At 33.1% G+C, this 23795-nt stretch overlaps 1 protein-coding gene and 1 pseudogene across 2 annotated transcripts in view; one reads left to right on the top strand and one right to left on the bottom strand.

Annotated features, from left to right (window-relative positions):
• Positions 1–2635: 2635 nt before the first annotated feature.
• On the bottom strand, positions 2636–4711 carry LOC131663621 (uncharacterized; annotated as a pseudogene).
• A 103-nt stretch (positions 4712–4814) lies between these two features.
• The window catches only part of LOC131663142 (probable serine/threonine-protein kinase DDB_G0283337), a 270050-nt gene continuing 251069 nt past the window's right edge, over positions 4815–23795 (top strand). For both annotated transcript variants that reach the window (XM_058933298.1, XM_058933307.1), the window contains exon 1: positions 4815–5077. In XM_058933298.1, the coding sequence (XP_058789281.1) occupies positions 5059–5077 (19 nt within the window). In that variant the 5' untranslated portion in view covers positions 4815–5058. The remainder of the gene's footprint in view (positions 5078–23795) is intronic.

The following is a 23795-nucleotide window of genomic DNA, read 5'->3' as shown; positions in this document are numbered from 1 at the left end:
TTAACATTTTAAAATAGTGAGCTATCATATTGACAAATAAAAACATTTGAGGAACGAGAAATTCAAACATCAGGGTCGCCACTACTAACCCCGAAGATAGAGTAACTTATAAACTTACTTATAATAGAATTTTGAAAATTTATTTTTATTATTTCTCTTAAAAAATGTGGAGAAATCATTTACTAGTATCAGCAACAACCACTATCTTGTTTAAGGTATCGTTTCCGATTAAAAGAAAAAAATTTTCGCAGCGATATAAGCACGTAGCAATAAGAAATATTATGACTGCTGTATTTTCTTTCATATTTTTCAGGCAGCGAGAATGAATATATGAATTGATGAATTTATACTTTTATTATTGCGCTTTGAAAGTGGATATATGTAATTAAAGAGTTGTTGATTTATCAGAAATTCAAAGTCATCTAGTTTTATCGCCTAAATTTAGTAATTCCCACATGCGTTCTGAGCATTACTACTGCATTTCAATTCGTTTTTGTCAATTATTTTTTTATTAGTATTAATAATTTTTTAAAAGTAAAATAAAAGGATGCAGTTTGAGTCGTTATCATATTGTACTTACATTATATCCTTTGACAAGATGCTATATATAAAATTCTTTATGAACTGACGTTTCTAAATTCGCAAATTAAAAACTGTCTAGTTCTCCCGTCTCTATATAGTGATTCGCACATGCGCTCTGATTGTGCGGCCGCTTCATACCTAGTGAAAAGATGATTTAAATTAATTATTAGTTATTCGTATTAAGATTTCAAACAGCTAAAATTGATGCAGTTAAATACAAATGGACAAAGTGCATTTTTTCGGTACATTTACCTCGTAAAAATATTGATAATAAACGAAGATATAGCACTAGCAATATATCGTAAAACTAGCAGTAGTATAATTTTGCATTGTAATATAATTTATATTAATATTTAAAAGGGTGTAGTTTGAGTTATTATTAATATATTATATTTATATTACAGTTTGACAATGTGCTGTTCATAAATTAACGTCTTTCCGCAAAATTTAAAGTTGTTTAGTTCTCCAGCCTCCGAGTAGTGATTCGCGCGATTCATATACTCTGACCATTATTGCTCCACAGCTAGTGGAAGAATGGGTTGCCTTAATTATTTTGTTATTTGAATTAATGATTTCGAAAAGTAAAGATAGTACAGTTAAGATAGGTCGGGATACAGTTTTTTGTGTACAAGGTACAAACATTGATAATTAACGATGTTATCGCCCTTACAACACCTCGTAGAACGTGCATTAGTTTTGATTTTTTAATATGATAACTAGAAGGGTACAGTTTAAATTGCTAGTATATTTGGAGGGTGCAGTTTGAGAAGATTTGATTGGCATTTTTTAGTATTTGTAATATAGTTTGTCGGATGGAGAGTTAGGGCAGTGATGAGAATCCGATGAGGCTACAAAAAATTTCATTTTCATAAAGTTGTATTTCATCTATATTGTTTATACAACTATGCCCAAGATTCACCAATGCGAAAACAGCCCGATAAAATAACATTTTATAAAAAAAAATGATCACATCTCACGCATGTATAATTGTACTTCTCGAAAAAATAATTATTTGTTATTGTACCATTATATTTCTCATAAAAAATAAAAAATATCGTTATCGATAATTCACCTCCTATTTATTCACATAAAAGACATAATTAAGCAAAACTAAATTCACAGAAACATTGTACCTTCTATAGTCTAAATTGTACCATCAGTACAGTCCTATAAATTCGTTTCTAAAAGAAATAATAGGACAATTATAAAGCTCTACGCCTGCGCAAAGTGCATTTCCGGATGACATCCTTGTAAGTTGTAACAATTAGTGGTAATTTGTAATTATCCTATTATTTCTTTTAGAAACAAATTTATAGAATTGTACTGATGGTACAAATTAGACTTCAGAAGGTACAATTTTTCTGTGAATTTATTTTTGCTTAATTATGTCTTTTATGTGAATAAATAGGAGGTGAATTATCGATAACGATATTTTTTATTTTTTCTCAGAAATATAATGGTACAATAACAAATAATTATTTTTTCGAGAAGTACAATTAGACATACGTGAGATGTGATCATTTTTTTTTATAAAATGTTATTTGTGTCGGGCTGTCTTTGCATCGGTCAAGATTCTCAGTCGGCATTCAGCCATTGTATTTCTCGTTCCGGTTCAAATGTTTGTTTATATTTTCAAAATTCGTTCGGCTTTCTGAGTCACGTTTGGCATTTCAAATAGTAATATGTACACCCAACGTGAATTGAATCGCGACCCACCCAGTTAGGTTGGTATGAGTGCTACTTTCAGTCCGTAACGGTGGTTTTCAGATCGGCCATAGTATAACGCTCGTTCTTAAATTATATAATTAAAACCTAAAATCAAATAATCATGCATCTAAATTCATTGTTCGGCAAACAATTAATTTTAAACCTAAAAACAAATTAGTAACGTTTTAGCTTTTTATCGTATCTTAAAACGAATTTTCATTTTTGAATTTTCCCGCGGTTTCTTCGTTCCGATGCAACGACGGAATTCTCATACCAACCTAACTGGGGGGTCGTGATTCAATTCATGTTGGGTGTACACCCAATTTTTCCACCACTTCCTGCACTTGCTTGACTTAATTTCTGATGCCGTTGCACTTCTTTTTCAACCATTCTTGGGTATATTTTATCGACATCCATGAAGAAATCCAGCATAAGGTTATCAGCATTTGCTATAAAAATAAAATTTGTTATTAAAAACAATATAATTCCACAAAATTAGCAATTTATAAGATATTGTAGAATGGGATTACGTACATAAGCATACTGAACAAAATCACTAACACCTTCATTCTTCAATAGATCTTCATCCATAAAGAAATTGCCAGTCACATCTTTACTGTCCTTGCACATAATAGCACAAACAGCATTAGCTACAATTTCTGGTTTCCGACTAATTCTCGCTGATTCTGAATCTGCCAATATTTCCATGGCTGCAGTATGAATAGCTGAAAAAAACAAAATAAATGAGTTTTAACTAAACTAATTATAAAAAAAAAATTAATTTTTAAATATAATAATTATTACCAGTCTTAGGCCACAGAGCATTAACAGTAACTCCTTAATCTTTGAATTCCTTTGCCATACCAAGAACGCACATAGACATACCATATTTTGCTATTGTATAGGCAATATGATTCTTGAACCAGATTGGATGCATATTAAGAGGTGGACTTAAATTGATTATGTGTGGATTTTTACTTTTTAACAGATGACGTAGACAAAGCTTTGACTTATAAAATTACATTTTTTATAAAAGATATAAGAAACAAGACTCTTCAACCTACACTAGAAAAGTTCCTCTTGCATTGGTTTGATTCATGAGGTCATATCTCTTCATTTCAGTATTCAAAGTATCAGTCAGAGAAATTGTACTGGCATTATTGACTAGAATATCAATTCCTCCAAATTTATCCACTGCATTTTTAACAGCATTGGCAACTTGAGTTTCATTTCTTACATCAACTAAACATGGTAGAGCTTTTCCACCAACCTTTTCAACTACAAAGCATTCACATAATGAGCGTGAAATAAGATATTCACTAACAATATATTTGAAATTTTTAAGTTCGCTTACCTTCATCAGCAGGTGATACTTCTCCTTTAATAGCACTTATTAATTTTGCTGATATAAACATCAAAGAGGCAGACAGGATAGCACACACAACCATAGGCGAAACAATCAGATCAATATCATTATTATAATGCAGTGTGAAAATAAATAAAGCTGGAGCAGTAGGAATGGTTCCATAGAGAAAACCAAGAGTGCGCAAATCAGATGTGTCGGTGGAATTTTCTCCAGCATTCAGTAGTATCACAGATTCTCTAATAACTAATGAAAGGACTAGAAGTTTAACAAAAATGAGAATTCCTGGTATTACTAATGCTACACCCTTGAGCTTGTGAATTTTGCCAACCATCATGAGTTCAAGCTAAAAGAGAGCACTTGCTGAGAATGCATTTCCAAGGACTTCTAGAACTACTTCGAGCAAAGTTGGCAACTTATGACTGAATATGAGATTTCTAATGATTTCGAGAATAGTCATAACTAGTATAGGATTTAAAGCAATCCCTTTGGCAATTGCTTTAAGCATGTCCCAATTACTTCTTTCAGTACGATTGTCTACTCCTTCACTGTGCTTAGCCACTTCCAGAAAAACAAAACCAATGGGGTTCAAGGCAACTAGTGATATTGATGTTACTAAATATAAATATGCTGAATACTCAGGATGTGTTGAGGCATAAAGAGTATTTACTGAAAATAACAACACAATTTATTAATTCTAAATGCTTAATTTTCACAATTTTTGATAAATATTTTGAGTTTTATGTCATCGTAATTAAAAATACTTATGTGAGCAATACTTACACTAGCTAAATATAAAGACGATGGACAGCCCAAACCTCCAGCACCTACAATAAGTACTAATTTATTTTTTAATTTTATTTGTCTTACATTTTTTCTTCAAACTTGCTAGTTCCTCAAATAACGATTTTTCAGTCGCACTATGAAAATTACGTACCTATTACTATTTGAAATGCCAAACGTGACTCAGAAAGCCGAACGAATTTTGAAAATATAAATAAACATTGGAACCGGAACGAGAAATATAATGGCTGACTACCGACTGAGAATCTTGGGCATAGTTGTATAAATAATATAGATGAGATACAACTTCATGAAAATGAAATTTTTTGTAGCCTCATCGGATTCTCATCACTGCAGTTAGGGTAACGATAAAGTGGGTGTTGGCGCTAGCGTAGCGTACTACACGCTTATGCATCTATATCCTGTCTGTGTCTACTGTACGTATGTATGTACTTTGTTATGGAAAATATTGTTATAAAAATAATAGTCGAATGAGTAATCCTATAATCTGGAGAAGAATGGACAGCTGTAGATTATACAGAGGATAAATAATATGTTTAAGAATATTTTCTTTATTTGAAATTTCAAGTCAATATAAGTAAATCAGCTTAAAAAAGCATAACATGCACCCTATCCAAGAAAGTAAGTTTAGACGGAATTTAAATATAACAAAATCTTTTTACTGTTAAATTAAAATTCATTACAATTACATATTTGTACATGTGTTCATTAGCATGATTTCTGATTATTTTTCAAAGTTTTACAATTTTTCAAATTATTCATGTCTAGTCGCTTAAAGGTGGTACTTTAATTTAATCTATATTTAATAGTATAAAGATAATTTTTAATTTACAATAAATCTTCAATTCTATGAAATTTTCAAGATTTATTCAACAATATTTACTTTAATTGAAGATCGGGTAGCTTGAAATGGATGTTGAAATTTTAAAATCCAAATTTTTTTGTTCACCATTGGTATACTTATGTCAAATTATTTTCAAATAATAATAGTTTAAGATTATTGTATTTATGCTCAACATTTTGAATCATATTTGATTGATAGTTATGATAAATACAAACACTGCTTTGTCTTGAGGATCTTTATTGCTGCAGCTATTAGAAATTATGAGTAAGATTATAAACTATAACTTATTTAGACTATTATGATTTGCTTTTAGTTTGAAGACTAAATATAAATTAAAATCTATTGGTACTACCAGTATAAAAAATTATTAATCAGTTGTGCTTCTCTTGAAGAATATGAATTTTGCAATGTTGGATTGCACCGAAAATGTCGCCAACAAAAAATTAATTTAATAACTGCATTTGTTGATTTTTATAGGTATGACATTGATATCTTTGCTAAAAATATTATACTGATTTTGACCCCTAGAAATTTATTTTTATCCTTATATTAGCAAATAGTTATTCCTTGACTGACTTTTTTTATTGTAAATATAGATCATAGATTAAAGTGAAAAGAATTTCATTGAGGCATCCTCTATCAACCAGCCCTATCTATTAAACAAGTTGATCTTGCGTAATTTATAAGTATTTCATGCACAACTATATATTTTAACCAGAAATTATTGATCAATATTGTAACACTTCAAATTATATTACTTTCAAACATATACAAATTTTTTGTTATATTTGTTCTTAACCTGCATTTAAAGAGAATTTGAACTCAGTCATGTATTATCAATTTATTTTTACTCGAAATGAAAAATATTTAATCTTTACATAAACATGCGAATGTGATGATAATGATTTTGTAAATAGTGAAAAGTAACTAGCAGTTGCTCCAAAAGAATATTTCAGAGCAATATCTAATTACAATGGGCCATACGACCAATTATTTCTACCTATTCTAGGAAAATAGACCAAACAGCATCAGGGCATTAATAAAAGGTCACTCTCCACACTTGTTAATTATGAGAATATAATGGTTTAACAATAATCTTAGAAGGATACTGTCTCTCGGATAAAAATAATTATCTGGAGATGATCTAAACTAATATGAAGAGTAGGGTTCTGAACTAACACACAGAGAAACAGAATTATTAAATAAAGACTGTTGCCAGTCATTTATTCAACATGAGTCCAACTGCCTGTATGGTGCTCAGATCAATGCTGATCCAAGTGATGTACGCCGGCCTATTTATACATAATAGTGGATTGCGAATCTTACCCCACTACTTCAGTTACAAGTATCTTTGTTTTCGCACATCGAAAATTCTAGAGCGCCGTTTTGCCTATGCACTCTCGCAAATTTCCATGTATTTCGCTTTAATTAATAGAATTTTATCAGTTTCGATACAGCCAATTATTTATTAAACTGAGTAGTCATTGAGTTATAAGTGTTTTATAGATATCTACTTATTTTCAATTGACTTATACGTATGTAGCGAATATTATCAATCAACATCAATTAAATCAACCTTAGCTGTTGTCAAGTTATTTTTATTATTTACATATGCTCATGATATCTTCATGAATTTGTTTAATTCCATTTCTAAGAGTTCATGACTTTTTAGTTCATACAACACGTCTATCAACTTAATATCTAGTTTTGTTGATAACTGTAGAGTTAAACTGTTATCAATGTTCAAATTCTCTTTAATTGCAATTTAGGTAAATTAGCATTAAATATGTTATTCGTTTAGTAGATGAAAATTCGTTTGCGTAAGATATAATTTTTCCTTAGTTAGATGGTTTAATGTCTCGGCTTGAATACAAAACGTCCGTTACAATATATAATTTCTATAGTAGATGTGTATGCAAGGAACACGCGAAAAAAGTTTCCGTTTGTCGCATCCCCTATGAACCACCCCTACCGCCTTGCTAACGAAGCTGCACTTACGAAATTTATAAGTATTTTGTGCACAACTTTTTATTAACCGAAAATTATGGAACAGAATTCATTGTCTATAGTAGATATGCATGCAAGAAACATGCTGAAAAAGTTTCGTATGTCGCAATCATTATGAACTACTCCTATGAACTTGCCAAGCGGCCATTTCTATATGGAGCTGTGTTCAATAATTGGCTGAACTGTTTGATAGAAAATAATGTTGATAGACGCGTTTATAAAAAGTTTCTCATCTATAACAGCCTTTTAAATATCTACTATCTGTCATTATCATTATTCGGTATCATAATCTTGTAGTTGACAAAATTGACGATCACAAGATTCGATAACCATACATATAATGTAAATATTAAGTAGGTCGCTAGTTTTCTTAATATTTTCAAGCTGTTAATAAATTAAGACAGTACATATATTTAGTCTAATAAAATTTTCAATTCACAGGAACATAAAAAAAAATACATGTTCCGTATAAAAAAACCATATACATATATTCCCATGTATTTTGCCACGCTGAATCCGAATTCGCAGTTAGTTTGACCCCACCACGTCAGAATCGAAGGCATATTTCAAGGTCAAACTCAGGAAAAAGTAGTTTTAATGTTAGAATGTAGCTGGAATGTGGGAAATGAATGTAGAATGTAGAAAGTAGTTTTAAGTTCATTAAACAACCTAACTTTATAGTTATTCAATAAATCTTGAACTAAAGTTTTGTAATCTACATTTTTCTGAATTCTTAAGAAATTCTTTGCGACTTTTTTGATATTTGACCATGCAGCCTAACAGTTGTTGAACCTACAGGGGTCATTTTTATGATAAAATCTTTATTTCGGAATAATGTGTGAATTTGAGGACCATCGAAAACACCTTCTTTTAGTTTGGCATCATTTATGCTTAGAAACTTCTGTCTTAAGTATTCAAAACATTTTTCAGTCTTGGCCAGAGTTTTGACGAATTGCTTCACGAGATTCAGTTTGGTATAAATGGGTGGAAACAAAGACCTTCTATCTTTATAGATCTATTAAAGGATCACAGAGCATATTTTTTATACCTGGGTTAAAATCTGTTCTTCTCGGCCACTCTTTCTGTATACACACAAAAACAGACAAGAAATCCGCTGCATCTATGTTTTGAAAATAAAAGGGTCCATTACAAAAGAAGAAAAGTGTAAGATTAGATATATCTATATGACCCTTCATGGGTCAACTATTGTTCTCCTTATCAAACGGGATTTGGATGTTCTTAGAGCTATTTTAATGCTCAATTCGGATTCAACGATTCTCAAAACGTAAGGAAGTAACTTTTCAGAGTAAAATATATCTTTCTCGGTGATTTTAATTTAAGGAGATCTCGACCTAGACTTAACCCATTAATACCCAAGCCGAATCTAGTCGAGATAGCCTTGAAATAACTATTGGGTTCATGTTATAGCTCAAAAATAATTTACACGTGTTTTTTCTTTTTGCATTTCCAATTGTTTATAAAAAGTTATTTAAACAAATTGACAAAAGTTTTAGTTTTTTGAAAAACTATTTACGGCAATCGATTCTACGGGAAAAACTAAGGCGAAAACCTCTTTAGCCTTTTATCATACAATTGTAATTAGAAATCATAAACCAGTTTCCATCATTTGAATTTTACGAACCGAAACTGAATTACATAACGGTGATGGACTCAAAACCCGTATCAGTTCTCTCAATTAAATACGGAGATGAACCGAAAGTTGAAATGAAAAGATGGCATAATAAAACTAAACAAAAAATTTTCTTTCATCAAGCTTTCTCAATGTACGAGGTGTGATCAAAAAGTAAGGTGAATTTTTCTTTTTCTCAAAAAATATTTATTTATTCATCAATTTTTATTTTATCTCCTTCAAAGTAATCCCCCTTGGATATAATGCACTTGTGCCAACGCTTTTTCCAATCCTCAAAACATTTCAAAAAATCATTTTTTGTGATCTTGTTTAGTTCATCCTTCGATGCCGTCTTTATCTCCTCAATCGTGGCAAAACGCCGTCCTTTCATGGGCCTCTTCAGTTTTGGGAACAAGAAGAAGTCACAGGGGGCCAGATCTGGGGAATACGGTGCCTGTGGCATCGTTACTGTGTTGGTTTTAGCCAAAAATTCGCGCACAAGCAACGTTGTGTGAACAGGGGCGTTATCATGGTGCAAAAGCCAATTTTTATTTTTCCACAAATTCGGACGTTTCTGGCGGATTGCTTCGCGCAAATTGCGCATAACTTGCAGGTAATATTCCTTATTTACTGTTCTACCCTGTGGCAAGAACTCATGATGCACCACGCCCCTGCAGTCAAAGAAAACTGTAAGCCAAACCTTTACATTTGATCGAACTTGGCGTGCTTTTTTTGGTCTTGGTGATCCAGAATGCCTCCACAGGGACGATTGAGTCTTAGTCTCGACGTCATAACCGTATACCCATGTTTCGTCACCTGTTATAACCCTGTTGGGTAAATCTGGATCATCGTTGACGTCATTCAGTAGCTCTTGGGCGATGCTCATGCGACGTTTCTTTTGGTCGAAATTGAGCAATTTCGGAACAAACTTCGCTGACACACGTCTCATGTCTAAAACACTCGTCAAAATTGATTGGCACGAACCAAATAAGATGCCAATATCATCAGCAATTTCTCTAATGGTAATTCGACGATTTCCCAACACTATTTTCTTCACTTCTTCAACATTCTCATCTGTTGTTGATGTGCTGGGGCGTCCAGAACGAGGTTCGTCGTCGGTGTCTTCTCGGCCTTCTTGGAAGAGTTTTTACCACTTGTAAACATTTTTTTGGCTTAAAGTAGACTCACCGTATGCCACTTTCAGCATTTCAAGTGTTTTGGAACATTTGATTCCATTTTTCACACAAAATTTAATGCAAACTCTTTGATCCATGTTTTTAGACAGCAGCAAATCGTGGAGCACGCAAAACACTTCTAACCTTGATGCCTCTCACAAACAAACCAAACATACTACAAAGCTGAAATTTGGAACGTATGTTCTAGACGAGGGTACCGACCAAATAAAAAAGTCGAAGATCGAACGGACGTATCCCGCTAAATTTCAAAATTCACCTTACTTTTTGATCACACCTCGTATAATAGGCACATGGGTGGAGTAGACTTACACGACCAGCATTGTAATGCACTTATGCCTACAATCCGAAGCAAAAAATGGACGTGGTGTCTCTTCATGAGACTTATTCAAGCTTCATTAGCTAATGCTACTGTTATTTACAATAAACTCCATCCAGATGAGAAGAAAGGTTCAAAAGATATTGTGGAGGAAGTTTGAGAATATTATATTCAAAAACTCGAAAATACTCATCGACCCAAACGACAGAAAAAAGTTAAAACTCCGACAGAGGAACATCAGATAAAGGTTGGGAAACGTAGAAAGTGTGACAACGAAAATTGTTCAGTATTGACTGAATATGTGATATTTATTTTTGCAAAACTCACAGAGAAAATCATTCGTAATTGTTTTTAAGGATCTATTTTGAAGAAAGTAGTTCTTTTACCCATAATGATTAACAAAAACCGTTGGTTCGAAAAAAATAATGTTAGAGAGGTTTTTGTCAGCATCACTTCTCAGTTTCAAATTGTTTATAACGAATATACACGAACAAAATCGAGTCTGACAAGAAAATCTTACAGACGTTTTCGCCTTGGTTTTTCCCGTAGAATCGATTGCCGTAAATAGTTTTTCAAAAAACTAAAACTTTTGTCAATTTGTTTAAATAACTTTTTATAAACAATTGGAAATGCAAAAAGAAAAAATACATGTAAATTATTTTTGAGCTATAACATGAACCCAATAGTTATTTCAAGGCTATCTCGACTAGATTCGGATTGGGATACAACGAGGTCAGCATCACTTCTCAGTTTCAAATTGTTTATAACGAAATTACACCAACAAAATCGAGTCTGACAAAAAAACGCTACAGAGGTTTTCGCCTTGGTTTTTCCCGTAGAACCGATTGCCGTAAATAGTTTTTCAAAAAACTAAAACTTTTGTCAATTTGTTTAAATAACTTTTTATAAACAATTGGAAATGCAAAAAGAAAAAACACATGTAAATTATTTTTGAGCTATAACATAAACTCAATAGTTATTTCAAGGCTATCTCTACCAGATTCGGCTTGGGTATTAATGGGTTAATGAGATCAAGCTAACCTCGGATTTGAAGTCAGCGGCTCTGGAAACCGTAGAAATACGAGTCATTCCTTTCTAAACGACTGTTTTCCACTTGAACTTCAAATTGCTTCAAACCTGACGTGCTGGGGTCAAACGAATTGTAAATTCGGATTCAACAACCCTTAAAACGTATGAAAATAGTTATCTGATTTCACAAAGGCATATTTTTGTATTTTTTAAATCGACATATTCGTTCTCAAGACATTAGCATTTAATGACCTTAAAATGACATATACAGTCGCGATAAAAAAAATGCAAAATATTATACCTGAACGACAAATTTTCTATACTTTCAGAATCTACAGTCAAAATTTAACTTTTTGCACAGCATGCATATTTGATCTTGGAAATGACCTTGAATCAGTCATGTTGAGATCAAACAGGCTTATGAGTTTGAAGTTCGAAACGTTCACGGTAAACAAAAAATAAAAAATTGAAATCAAAATTTATTTCGCGATTAATGGCTTCAGGCTTATGCTAAAGTAATGAATACGCAAAAAAAATCTATGCGACAATTATACCCACGGCAACAATCCTTAATTCGCTACGTTTATACCGTACCAAAGACAAAATAACTTTCATGATATGTTATATTTTGAAAAAGTTTTGAAAAGGTCGATAGTTTATTTCAAAATTAATATCCGTCAGACTCCATAGTAAAATAATCGACTACTCTAAAACTCTAAAACTATCCTTACAGAGTATTTTTATAATAATAGATAATCTATATAAGTTTGTACTAGTAGTTTTTTATTGGAAAAATATTTTGCCCTGACTTAAATTTTAAAATAAAGTTGGTGGTAAAGATAACCTGCCAAAAGATTTAAGCTAATCGCAACGCATATCTTCTATCTCTAACGAGTTTCACTAACAAGGAAGATAAGGGAAGTGTGTGGAACCGATTCCAATGAAACTGTGATATGTTGTAGAGGACTAAAAAATAAGCGACACGTATTTTTTTTATGTGCTAATAAACGGTTAAAGAGGCGAAAACTACCCCTAAAGTTTGACCCTAAAAACAGTTTTTTCAGTATATCTCCTTTCCTACATAAGATTTCTTTGTGAAAACAACTAGTAAATGTTTATTACTGAATAACTATATTATACAACACACTAGTGTCCGCAGGGATGGCATCCCTTATTTTTCAAGAGGGCGAAAGTTATTTTATTTTTGAATTTTTGTCTCGGTAAAATACAAATCTAATCCAAGGTCAACGAAACTTATATTGTCCTAAAGGACATTGAAAACTAAAGTTGACGTGTTTCGGCTTTTTTTGTTTTTATACGATATAGGCAACTACCTTAAGATAATTTTCATTCTTATTCAAGAAAGCGCCGTAGATTTCAATGGGATTTCGGTCAATTATGAATTTTCAGAAAAACAAGAGATGAACAGTATTTTATATAGTAATAAATGTTTTAATGGGGTGAAAACAATCCCTGAAATTTGTCTTTAAAGTAAATTTTTCAGGATATCCTATTTCTACGTAACAAATTTTCAAATTCAACTGGAAGTTGACTGTTAACAAAATTATACGTCGTACCAATCTTTAAGGGTATGCATCCCCTAACTATGGTAGGGGTGGTTGTAATTAGAAAATTTTTTTTTCTAAAAAAACTGAAAACGAAATTCAAGTACGGAATCCAAAAACATCTAATTGCTAAATATTTCCAGTAGTTCCGATGGGTATTTGTTTTAGATGTACCGTTTTATCATACGGCGTAGCTTTCTCGACAGCTACTGTACAGTGACTGCTCCATGAATCAATTAATAGTATTGTTGTAGGTTCCACATTAGAAAATATACTTTTTTTAACCATGTTTTGAAGAGACCTGTACATTTTTTTTTAACATTTCATATTTACAATACACGAAAAATTATTTTACCTGAATTCAGTTTTCTAGATTTTGAAGCAGCAACATGCATGTTTGTAGGCGTGAATATTTTTTGTGATACGATTGGTCCAAAATCCCCAGTACCCTCTTGCAATACCAAGAATAAAGGCGATAATTTTGTTTCTTATTTACCTGACGATTAATATTGTTACAGGCCAAATCAGTAATAAAATTTTATTTTTACAATTACATTGGAAACAGTAATTTTTACGAAAAAAAAGTCATTAGATAAAAATCTGTTAGCTCAAAGAAAAAATTTTTTACCAATACTCATTGTATACCTCTGGATAAATTTTTATTAATATTTTTACTATAATGTATATTATAGTATTTATTACAAAATTGTCAATACATATTTTGTACGGTAAGTAAATTAACATCAATTCTGTAGGTAAACATTTATTAAAATTTTATATTTTGAATTTTATTACAAAATAAATATTTTATATACGATCAATCTCAACTTTTCATCTGTTGTGTGTAATAAATGTAAGTGAGCAACAAAGAGGATAATTTTTTTGTAAAAATCTTGACTCCTTATTAATTTTATATATCTTTCAAAATCTGCTTTACTAGGTACTTCATGAAAATTGTACTGTGAATCACTAAATTTAGTACAATTTCTATGGTGTTTCCATAATGTACTTCCCGGAAAATATGCCATATAGTTAGTGCACTCAATTTTTTCTACATCATTCGTCATATCACTTCTTATCTTTCCAGATAGTATTATAATACTAGTTAGTTCTTTTTGTGTACAAGACCTTGGTTACGTAGGAAATTCAAAGCATATCTTTTCATGTTGCTTTGATCATTATTTATATATTTAATTACAATATCTTTTGTAGAATGTTTTTTTTTTTAATGTCTAGTGAATTTCACTTTAAGTTCTTCGCAAAACAACCAAAATATTTAGCCTTCATTGTATTTTATATTATAATAGTCTACTATTAACATGTCCAGATTTTCCAGTTTCACATATGCAATATTTAATTTATAATCTAATTTTAAGTATTCTGATATCCTAAAAATACATTTCTGAGACTTAGAAAAGTAATCGAAATTCAATACAAGTTTCCTATACAATACAAGTTTTGTGTTCAATACAAGTTTCCTGCAAGTGTCATCATATAACACCAAGACATTAACAAGAACACTATTACTAAAATCTACATTCTAATTTTTATATTTCATATTAACAGGCATGAATTTTTCTGAATGTTAATGTTCGAGGTCACAAACAATTTTTATACTGTGATTACATAAATTATTATTATTATAGACTGAGAATCCATATTATATTTAAATTTATTATACAAGTTAGATATAATCTCGACAAAGCTAGAGCCCGTTAATAAGAAGGTGTAGTGAGGGTAATGAGCATGAGAAAGTGGTCAAACGTGTAAAGTTTTATCTGGGAAAAACTCATCGACTATAGTTCTGGAAATTGGTACAGTAGTAGATTTTTAATGTATAATTAAATAAAAAATATTGTCAGAAGGTTTAAGTGTTTCGAGAAGTGTCAAAGTAGTAAACAATTTCTTATAGTTCAACAACTGCAACTTTTACGTTATAAGTAAGCCATTACATTATTTGTTGAGTTTCAGAAAATGAAAGCAAGGTTAACAAGGAAACGTCCCCAATTCTCCGCGTCCGATTTTTCTGCAATTGAGATATGTCATAGTTCATAAAAATATAAAAGACCCGTATTTTTTTTATCGGCGGAAAAAGCTATTTAGAGGATAATACCCATCCCTAAAAGTCAGCGCTAAAAGCAGTATTATAGTAATATCGTTTATTTATTTACAACTTATATTATATTTGATTTTCATTTTTTACATTACTATTTGTGTCTCGTGTCCAGTTTGTGTAGTTGATAATGTTATGCGTTTTGCGTGTTTATGTGTGTGTGTGTGTTTTGTGTATATGTGTATATGTATATATGTAGATGTGACTGCAACTCTTGTGTCTCTGTCTTCTGCGCCTATCTGCTCAGCTTTTCTTCCCATTTTTCTGTTGATTAATCTTCTCTTCCTCTCTCTCTCTCCAAGATCTGCCTTTTCCGCTCTTCTGTTTTTCTCTTTCTTCCTTATTTTCTTTTCGACTTCTTCCTTTGTTACTTTCTTTTGCCTTTTCACCTCTGCCTTTCGTTTGCTTTTTCTCTCTTTCTTGCTAATCATTTCATCTGTCTTTCTTCTTATTAGGGCTTTGATACCTTTTTCTCATTTCCTATTGCTTCCTCTGCCTTTCCTTTCCTCAACCTCACTTATTTTCCTTAGTATCTTATAATTTGTCTTTTTGTTTTCCTTTTTCTTTCTCTTCTTCGATTCTTCTTCTTTTCTATTTTTACTCCATCATCCACGCTATCTTTTTTTGAGCTTCCTATTATTATTTTTTCCCATTCTTCCCCTTCCTTTTTGCTTTTTTTCACATTTTTCTAATATGTGCTTCCAATTTTCTTCCTTTTTCATACACATTTTGTATCTCTTATTTTCTTGTTTTTCCCAATACCTGCTTCCTCTCGTTTCATGACCTAACCTAAACTTATCCCTTATTTGTAGGCCTTTTATTCTTCCCTCTCCTTGAATTTCCTTTAATCTGTACTTTTTCATTTCTTCTTTCAGTTCTTTCCACTCGTTTATGTCGTTTATCTTGACTATTCTAGCTTTTCTTCTAGTTCTTTTTCTTCTTTTTCCTTTAGCTCTTCTCTTATTTCTTCCCAAAACTCTTCTCTCATTTCGTCTCCCTCTTCCCTCTCTCTATATATTTTACTTTTTCTAGCCTTTCCTCTCTTCTCCTTCTTACCCTTTTTATCTTTTTCATTTCTTTCCCTTTTCTTTAGTTCTCTCCATGCTTCTTTTTTTATTGAGCCATCTCTTTCTTCTCTTATTTTGTTTTCATATCTCATTGCTCTTTCTAATGCTGTTTCTTTCATTTCTTATCTTCCTGTTTCTCATCGTATTAAGTAACTTGGCGTGTTTCTATCTAATCCCAATACCCACTTTATGTATCTTAGTTGTAATCTCTCTATTTCTTCATATCTCTTCCATCCCCAGATTTTTGCTCCGTACATAATCACGCTTTTCGCCAGTACGTCGAACAGTTTTATCCTTAGCTCCCAATTTTCTCTAAATAGCTTTTCTCCTGGCCCCCAAGTCTTCCGAGTCCCATATTTATTTTCCCTTCTACCTTCTTTATCTGCTTTTTATTTCCGTTATTTCTGCTTATCATATATCCCAAGTAGTTGTACTCTTTAACCATCTCTATCTTTTCACCTTTCCATTCGAATTCTTCTTCCTTTCCCCTTCCTCCTCCTCTCCTGTATTTCATTATCTTTGATTTTCCTACATTTAGCTCTAATTCCCTTTCTTCCAGGTACCTTTTTAATTTTTTCAGCATTGTTTTCATTCCACTTTCACTCTTTGCCATTATCACTATATCATCTGCATATCCTAATGTCCATATTTTCTTCCTTCCTATCACTACCCCTCTTTCTTGCACTTGTTTGATCTTCACTTCCAGGTTGGCGAAGGCAAGATTAAATAGCGTGGTGCTCAAAGGGCACCCTTGCCTTACGCCTTTGTAAGTCTCAAACTCCCGAATTCTTTCTTCTCCAACTTTTACCTTTCTCCCTGTTTTCTTACATGGGTAATTCTTGGCTATTTCGATTGACTTGTAACCCTTAGGTTACGGATTTTGTTTTAATTTGGCATAATTGTTGTACACATAAAAGTGAGATTTTTCCCAAATTTTGAAGACAATACATTAATTATATCATAAGTTATTAACAATTAAAGAAAAATGATAAATAATTTTCAAACGGTTATATTTTAAAAACTAATAAAGATATCGAAGTCGGATTTTTTTGAAAATACTTATAATGCCTTAAAATTTCGAAATAATTACAACAATAAAAGATTTTTTTCGAAAGTTATTAACTTTTTGTTTAAAAAATTGCTAATATCTGAAAAAGTATATATTTTTTTTAAATTCTTGCTCCTGCGTGTTTCTGAGGATTTTTGCTATCGAAATCGATCATAAAATTCAAGGGCCCGACATATCGGAAGGTGTAGCCCTAATTAGAAGAAAACGCCTCAACGTAAGACCACTAAGACGTCCCGCTGCCGTTGCGACGTACACCGAGGCATCTTCTTTTGATGAGGGCTACGCCTTCCGATATGTCGGGCCCTTGAATTTTATGATTGATTTCGATAGCAAAAATCCTCAGAAACACGCAGGAGCAAGAATTTAAAAAAAAATATACTTTTTCAGATATTAGCAATTGTTTAAACAAAAAGATAATAACTTTCGAAAAAAATTTTTTATTGTTTATTGTTGTAATTATTTCGAAATTTTAAGGCATTACAAGTATTTTCTAAAAAATCCAACTTTGATATCTTTATTAGTTTTTAAAATATAGCCGTTTGAAAATTATTTATCCTTTTTCTTTAATTGTTAATAACTTTTGATATAATTAATGTATCGTCTTCAAAAATTGGGAAAAATCTCACTTTAATGTGTACAACAATTGTGCCAAATTAAAAAAAAATACGCAACCTAAGGGTTACAAGGCAATCGAAATAGCCAAGAATTACCCATATATTTCTTCCTGATTTTCCCATTTATCTCTTTCTCTTTCATGATTTCCCATATTTTCTTCCTTTTTATCTTGTCAAAAACGGCCTTCATTTCGGCAAAAAATACAAACAGTTTTCCTCCTTTTTCCCTTATTTCCTTCCCTATTATTGGTTTTAATATATATATATATATATATATATATATATATATATATATATATATATATTGCGTCCATTGTTCCTCTTTTCTTCCTAAATCCCATCTGCGTATAGCTTAGCGTTTCTTTAGCTTCTAGTTCTCTTTCCGGCTTTTTCCTCAGTATTTCCGCATATATTTTATATCCCGTGTCCATCAGCGTTATTTCTCTATAGTTTTCTACTTCTTTTTTCCTCCCTTTCTTATATATTAGTACTATTATTCCCTTCCTCCATTCTTCTGGATATCCTTCTCCGTTCCATATTCCGTTTAAGCATTTTGTTATATCTTTTAACAAACCTTCCGTGTCCTCCATCCATGCTTCATTTGCTATACCATCTTCTCCTGTCGCCTTTTTCTTTTTCATTTTTCGTATTACCTCTTTTACTTCTCTTACTTTGATCTCTTCACCTTCCTCTTCTTCGCTGTCTTCGGAATCTTCCCCTTTGCTTTCTTCCGTTTCTTTCTCTTCCAGTTGTCCCTTGAAGTGCTTTAACCATTCTTCTATTCCTATATTTACATCTAATTCAATTCTTTTCTTCCTATTGCAATTCACTTTATCCCAGAATTTTCTTCTCGTCTTATCTTTTCTTATTTCTTCTGCCACTCTTTTTCCTTCAGCTTCTTTCGCTTTTCTTATTTCCTCTCTGTATTCTCTCTTTGCTTCTAGGTATTTGCCTCTGTCTCCTTCTCCATTTTCTTACCTTATTTAACTCTGCCATCAACCTAGCCCTTATTATCCTACATTTTTCTCTCCACCAGCTTTTTTTTCGATCCTGTTTTTTCCTTGTCTTCTTTTTTACGACTGCGTTCCTCACTCTATTTTTTATCTCTTTCCATTTTTCTGTTCCCTCTATTGCGTCTATCCATCCCTGATACTCTCTTATACCTTCTTCGCTCCAGTCGTCTACCATTTTTACTTCCTCTTCTTTTCTTTCTTCTGCTATTTTGTCACCCAATTCCACATCTACTGGTAAGTGGTCCGACTTTACCCTCTCTTTTATTTAAACCTTTTTTATTGCCTCATCACCTTCCTCGTTACCTACTACATAGTCTATCGTTGACATTCCTCTCGCTCCTATATATGTTATTTCTCCCTCTTCATCTCCTTCTTTTCTCCCATTCGTTATCACTAAGCCCATTTCTCCTAGCCATTTTATCATTTCTTCTCTCTCTGCGTTTAACACTTTAACCTTGGCCTTTATTTCTTCTAGATTTTCTTCTGTCTCCCATTCTCTCTTCATTTCCTGTTCTTGCGTTGAAGTATCCTCCTATAATTATTGTTTTTCCTCTGTTCGCCTCTATCTCTTCGCTCAGGTATTCATAGTGTTCCTTTTTCTCACGTTGCATATACACCGTTGCTATCATGTATTTCCTCCCTCCGATCTTTATTTCTCCAGCTATTACCTCACTTGTCCTTTCTTTCTTTCATTCAACCTTACTCATCCCTTTCCTCTCTCTTACCGACATTATTCCTCCTCCTATTTCTCTCCCCCTTCTTCCTTCCCTTCTTGAGTCTCTCCACTCTATGTTATACCCTTTCAGTTGTTTCTCTACCCCAGTTTTTGCCCCTTGCCTCTTAACCCAAGTTTCCGTTAGCCCTATTATATCGAATTCCCTAACATATTGCCAGTCGTCTTCCTCCATGCTCCTAATCCCCACCACATTCCAGAATAGTATCTTTATTGCCTTTCTTCCCTCTCACTCCCTGCCCTCCTTTCTCTCTCTCTTTTTCCCTAGTGTTTTCGAAACCCTTCCGCCCTTTTTCCTACCATTTTTCTCTCTTTCTCGCTTCACCACCATTCTTCTTCTTCTGACTTCAACCCGTTATGCCACATCGTTACCTCTTTACCTTCACTTTTTATTTCTCTCGCTTTTCTTCTTACTTTCTCTCTTATCTTCTTCTGCTTCCACGTCCAGTCCTGATCTATAAAGATCTTTTTCTGCCCCAGCTTCTTTTTCCTCTTCATGATTCCTTCTTTTTGTTGCCATGAAGCGCATCTAATTTGCCACATCTTTTTACATCTTTCTCTCCGATCATCCCTCCCCGCTGTCCCTCCTATTCTTCTCAGATTCACTATCTCCCCTTTCATTTCTAGTTCCTCCTTTAACCAGTTCTCTGCCTGACCCTTCTTTTCCCATCTTACCTCACCCTCTAAATCTGTCACTATTATATTGTTTATCCTACTTTCTCTATCCATTTTTTCTCTCATATACTCTAATTCTTCCTTATTACTTACTTCTGTTCCGCTTTGCTTCTCGTTTCCTCCTTCTATACTTTCTTTTAGTTTCACACACTCTTCTTCCAACTAGTTCATCCTCTCTCCCCATTTTTCCTGCAGTTTCTTTCTCTACGTTCTGCTTTTTCCCTTTCTTCTTTCATCTCTTTCTTCCTTTCTTCTGTCTCTCTCTCTCTCTTGTTCTCTCCTAACTTTTCCTATTTCTTTCTCCCATCTTTCTTCTCTTCTTTTCCCCTCTGCCTCCATTCTTTCCAATTTTTCCTTTTTTTATTTAAACATTTCTGTCCGTTCTTTTCTTTCATCCTACTATGCCTCTCTTAAATCCCTTATATCTGCCCTATCTTTTCCATTATAACTTCTGCACCACTACTTTTTCCCACTTCTCTTATGATGTTGTCCAATCCCTCTTCCCTCTCCCCTTCCATCTCGCTCCCCTCACTTTCACTCTTGCATCTTTTTGCCTCTCTCATTTCTCCTCTAATTTTGTCCCTCAGACCCTCTCCGCTCTCTCTCCCCCTCACCACCTTTACTCTTTTATTCTTTTCCTCCTCTGGGCCTTTCTTATCCATCCTTTCACCTTTATTTCTTAATTTTTCTATTGTCACAAATCTTTCTATCACTATCCCGTACGCCTTAATTCGACTCTCTATTTCTGCTCGTGATCCCACCTTTAATCCATGTCTTACCTTTTCTGTTTCCGCCTTTACTTCTTACCGCCCGTCCTTTCTGCCTGCCTTTCCCGTTTCCTGATTTTCTCTCTTAACCTCAACTTTTCTTTTTTCTTTATTCCTCTCTCTCTCTCTGCTTTTTCCTGCTCTTCTCCAAGCCTCTCGCTCTCTCTACTCCACTTCTCTTCCGCCTCCACGCTCTTTTCACCTCTATCTCTCTCCTCAAACACTTTTCCTCTTTAACTCTCTCACAAAACTCGCACTCACATCCAAGACACGTCCACTCCTTTCCACGAGTTAAAACCCACCTCGTATTATAGTAATATCTTTAGCTACAATGAATACTTTTTAATGAAACCAAAAGGAACAAACTTCTTATAAGTAATGTAACAGAATCACATAAATTTTGTCTGTGGGGATCAGAACTCCTACATTTTATAAAGAAAAAACGATATTCTTAAATGTGTTTGTAACCTACAAATTCAAAAAATTATGTTAAAATAATTAAAAAACCGCTTTTCTAGTAGAAAATGATAAAGCAAAATTTACGTGTTTCGGGGTTTTCCTATTGTCTATTATTTCGAGGGTGAACAATTCCTAAATGTTATTATCACAATATAGGCAATTGTCAATCGCAAATTACGCTGGTTATTTCATGTCTTATAATGCCTTGGCAAGCGAAAGAAATGTATACTTTTGTTTTTCAGAATGATCTATTTTGAGGGTAAACGTTACCCCCGAAATTTACCCTCATCATCATTTTATAGCTAAATTTTCGTAATTTATGCATAGTTTCTAACAGGGCTTGCGACTCTATACGATGTCTAAGAACGAACTATATTTCTAAATGTATAGTTACCAATTTTTGAAGAAAAAAAATTGATAAAAGTTTATATAAAATCTAATATAAATGTATTCAGTTTTCCTTGCCAGAAGAATACCTACACCCAAATTCCCTTAACTCTCGAGCAGGTTACTACGCCACGCTATAATCCTGAACCTCTAGACCCTAATTTTTTTAACTCAATATCACAGTTAAAACAAATAACTAATTATATTATACTTATTGAACTATAAGATCTTAGTTCCAGAAAAATCAAATGCGGAGGGTTAGGAACATTCTCTTGTAAGTGAGAAAAAAGTATTATAATAATATTTTTAACAGTTTAAGTGTTAAAAAAGTTATATATCTTGGCGCGCATTAATTTCGTTTTCACTGCAGCCCTGACTTTTTATTTTTATTATTATTGAGACTGATAAAATATACACTGCCCGTTAATCACTTTTGCCATGCGTACCTCAAAATTAGGCAAACTTGAAAGTTTTGTATCTCGGTCGGAAATCATCGTTTCACAAAAAACCGCAGGGCATTTTAAAGGTAATTGCAAAAGCTTCCATTTAAGACGTGCAGAGACTTAAAAATGAAAATATGTGTTTTTTACAGTAAAAAAAACTGATTAACAAAATTTCAATTTTTTTAACCTCGACTTAAATCAATGCCAATTTAGAACCAGGCGGTGGAGGGCAAATCGACTGGAGGGGTTCGGAGGGTAATGTCTTTCCCTTTAAAATTAGCCCCCGCGGGGTTCTATCCGATGTTTTTTAACCGAGTTACGGCGTTTTTTGTAAGAAAATAACCTTTTTTTTCAATCCTTAATTACTTCGATTTGCGTACGTTTTGGAAAAAAATGCCAAGGAGAAAAAAGTTTCATTTTGTGCCCAAGAATACGAAAATAAAGTCAAAATAAAGGAATAGAGAAAAAAATTTTTTTCGGTTATTTTGCGCATTAAAAAAATAAAGGAATTTAATTTTTTTTTTACGCTTAGTTTTAGTTTTTTTGTGATTTACTACGTCCCTAGACATTTTAAAACGAAGCGTAAAAAAAAAGTTAAATTCCTTTATTTTTTTAATGCGCTAAAAAACCGAAAAAAATTTTTTTCTCTATTTATTTTGACTTTATTTCGTATTATAACGGGGTTTTGGCTGACCCGCCGTTACAATCGAGAGGATGGAGTAGTTGACAGCTCGGCTTAATAAATAACTAATGCCACAAGGCTAGTGCACTGGCACATTTGTGGCCAAGCCTTTTAACCAGCCACGATATTAAGTAGCCTCGTGGCCCGCGTAGAGCGTCGCAGGTAGCAGTGGCTGAAAGACGCGAAAAGTAGTGACGAGCGCAGAGAATTAGCCAAGGAATGGGAATGAGAGTCGGGCGCAAAGTCAAAGAAACGCAGAGAATAAGAAGGATAAGAATAATTTATATAAAGCATCAAAGAGAAAGCGTACAAAGTAGTAAATCGGCAAAGAGAGAGAGAAGCGAGCAAGCAAGCGAGAGAGAGCTAAACGAGTCGGTACTTACAATAAGGCGACAATGGCCAGGCCCTCCATGCAATAAACGCTCGCTCGCCGAACAGCGTTTTCGGACGCCGGTTGCAGTGGTAACGAAGTGTGGGGCTATCTAACGTTATGTCCTTGCACACACACACACACTCTCACAGTCAAAATGCCGCACCACTGCACGCGCTCGCGAATAAATTAAGGCAACGCCAGATCAAAAGTCGGAATACGCAAAAAAAAAGCGAAGAATCGTTGAACAACGGCAACGGTCGAAGCAAATACAGAATATTCAACGCGCGCTCAAAACACGTGTCTCCCGTGTTACGTCCACCAGTTAATCCCCCCTGGGAGGCGTCTCCACTCTTTCAT

Source organism: Phymastichus coffea, unplaced genomic scaffold (assembly GCF_024137745.1).
Source record: "Phymastichus coffea isolate CEN01 unplaced genomic scaffold, Cenicafe_Pcof_1.1 PCOF00002, whole genome shotgun sequence".
In the NCBI taxonomy this organism is placed as follows: domain Eukaryota; kingdom Metazoa; phylum Arthropoda; class Insecta; order Hymenoptera; family Eulophidae; genus Phymastichus; species Phymastichus coffea.
The sequence above is the reverse complement of the archived record's forward strand: the minus strand, read 5'-3'. Positions and strand labels throughout refer to the sequence as shown.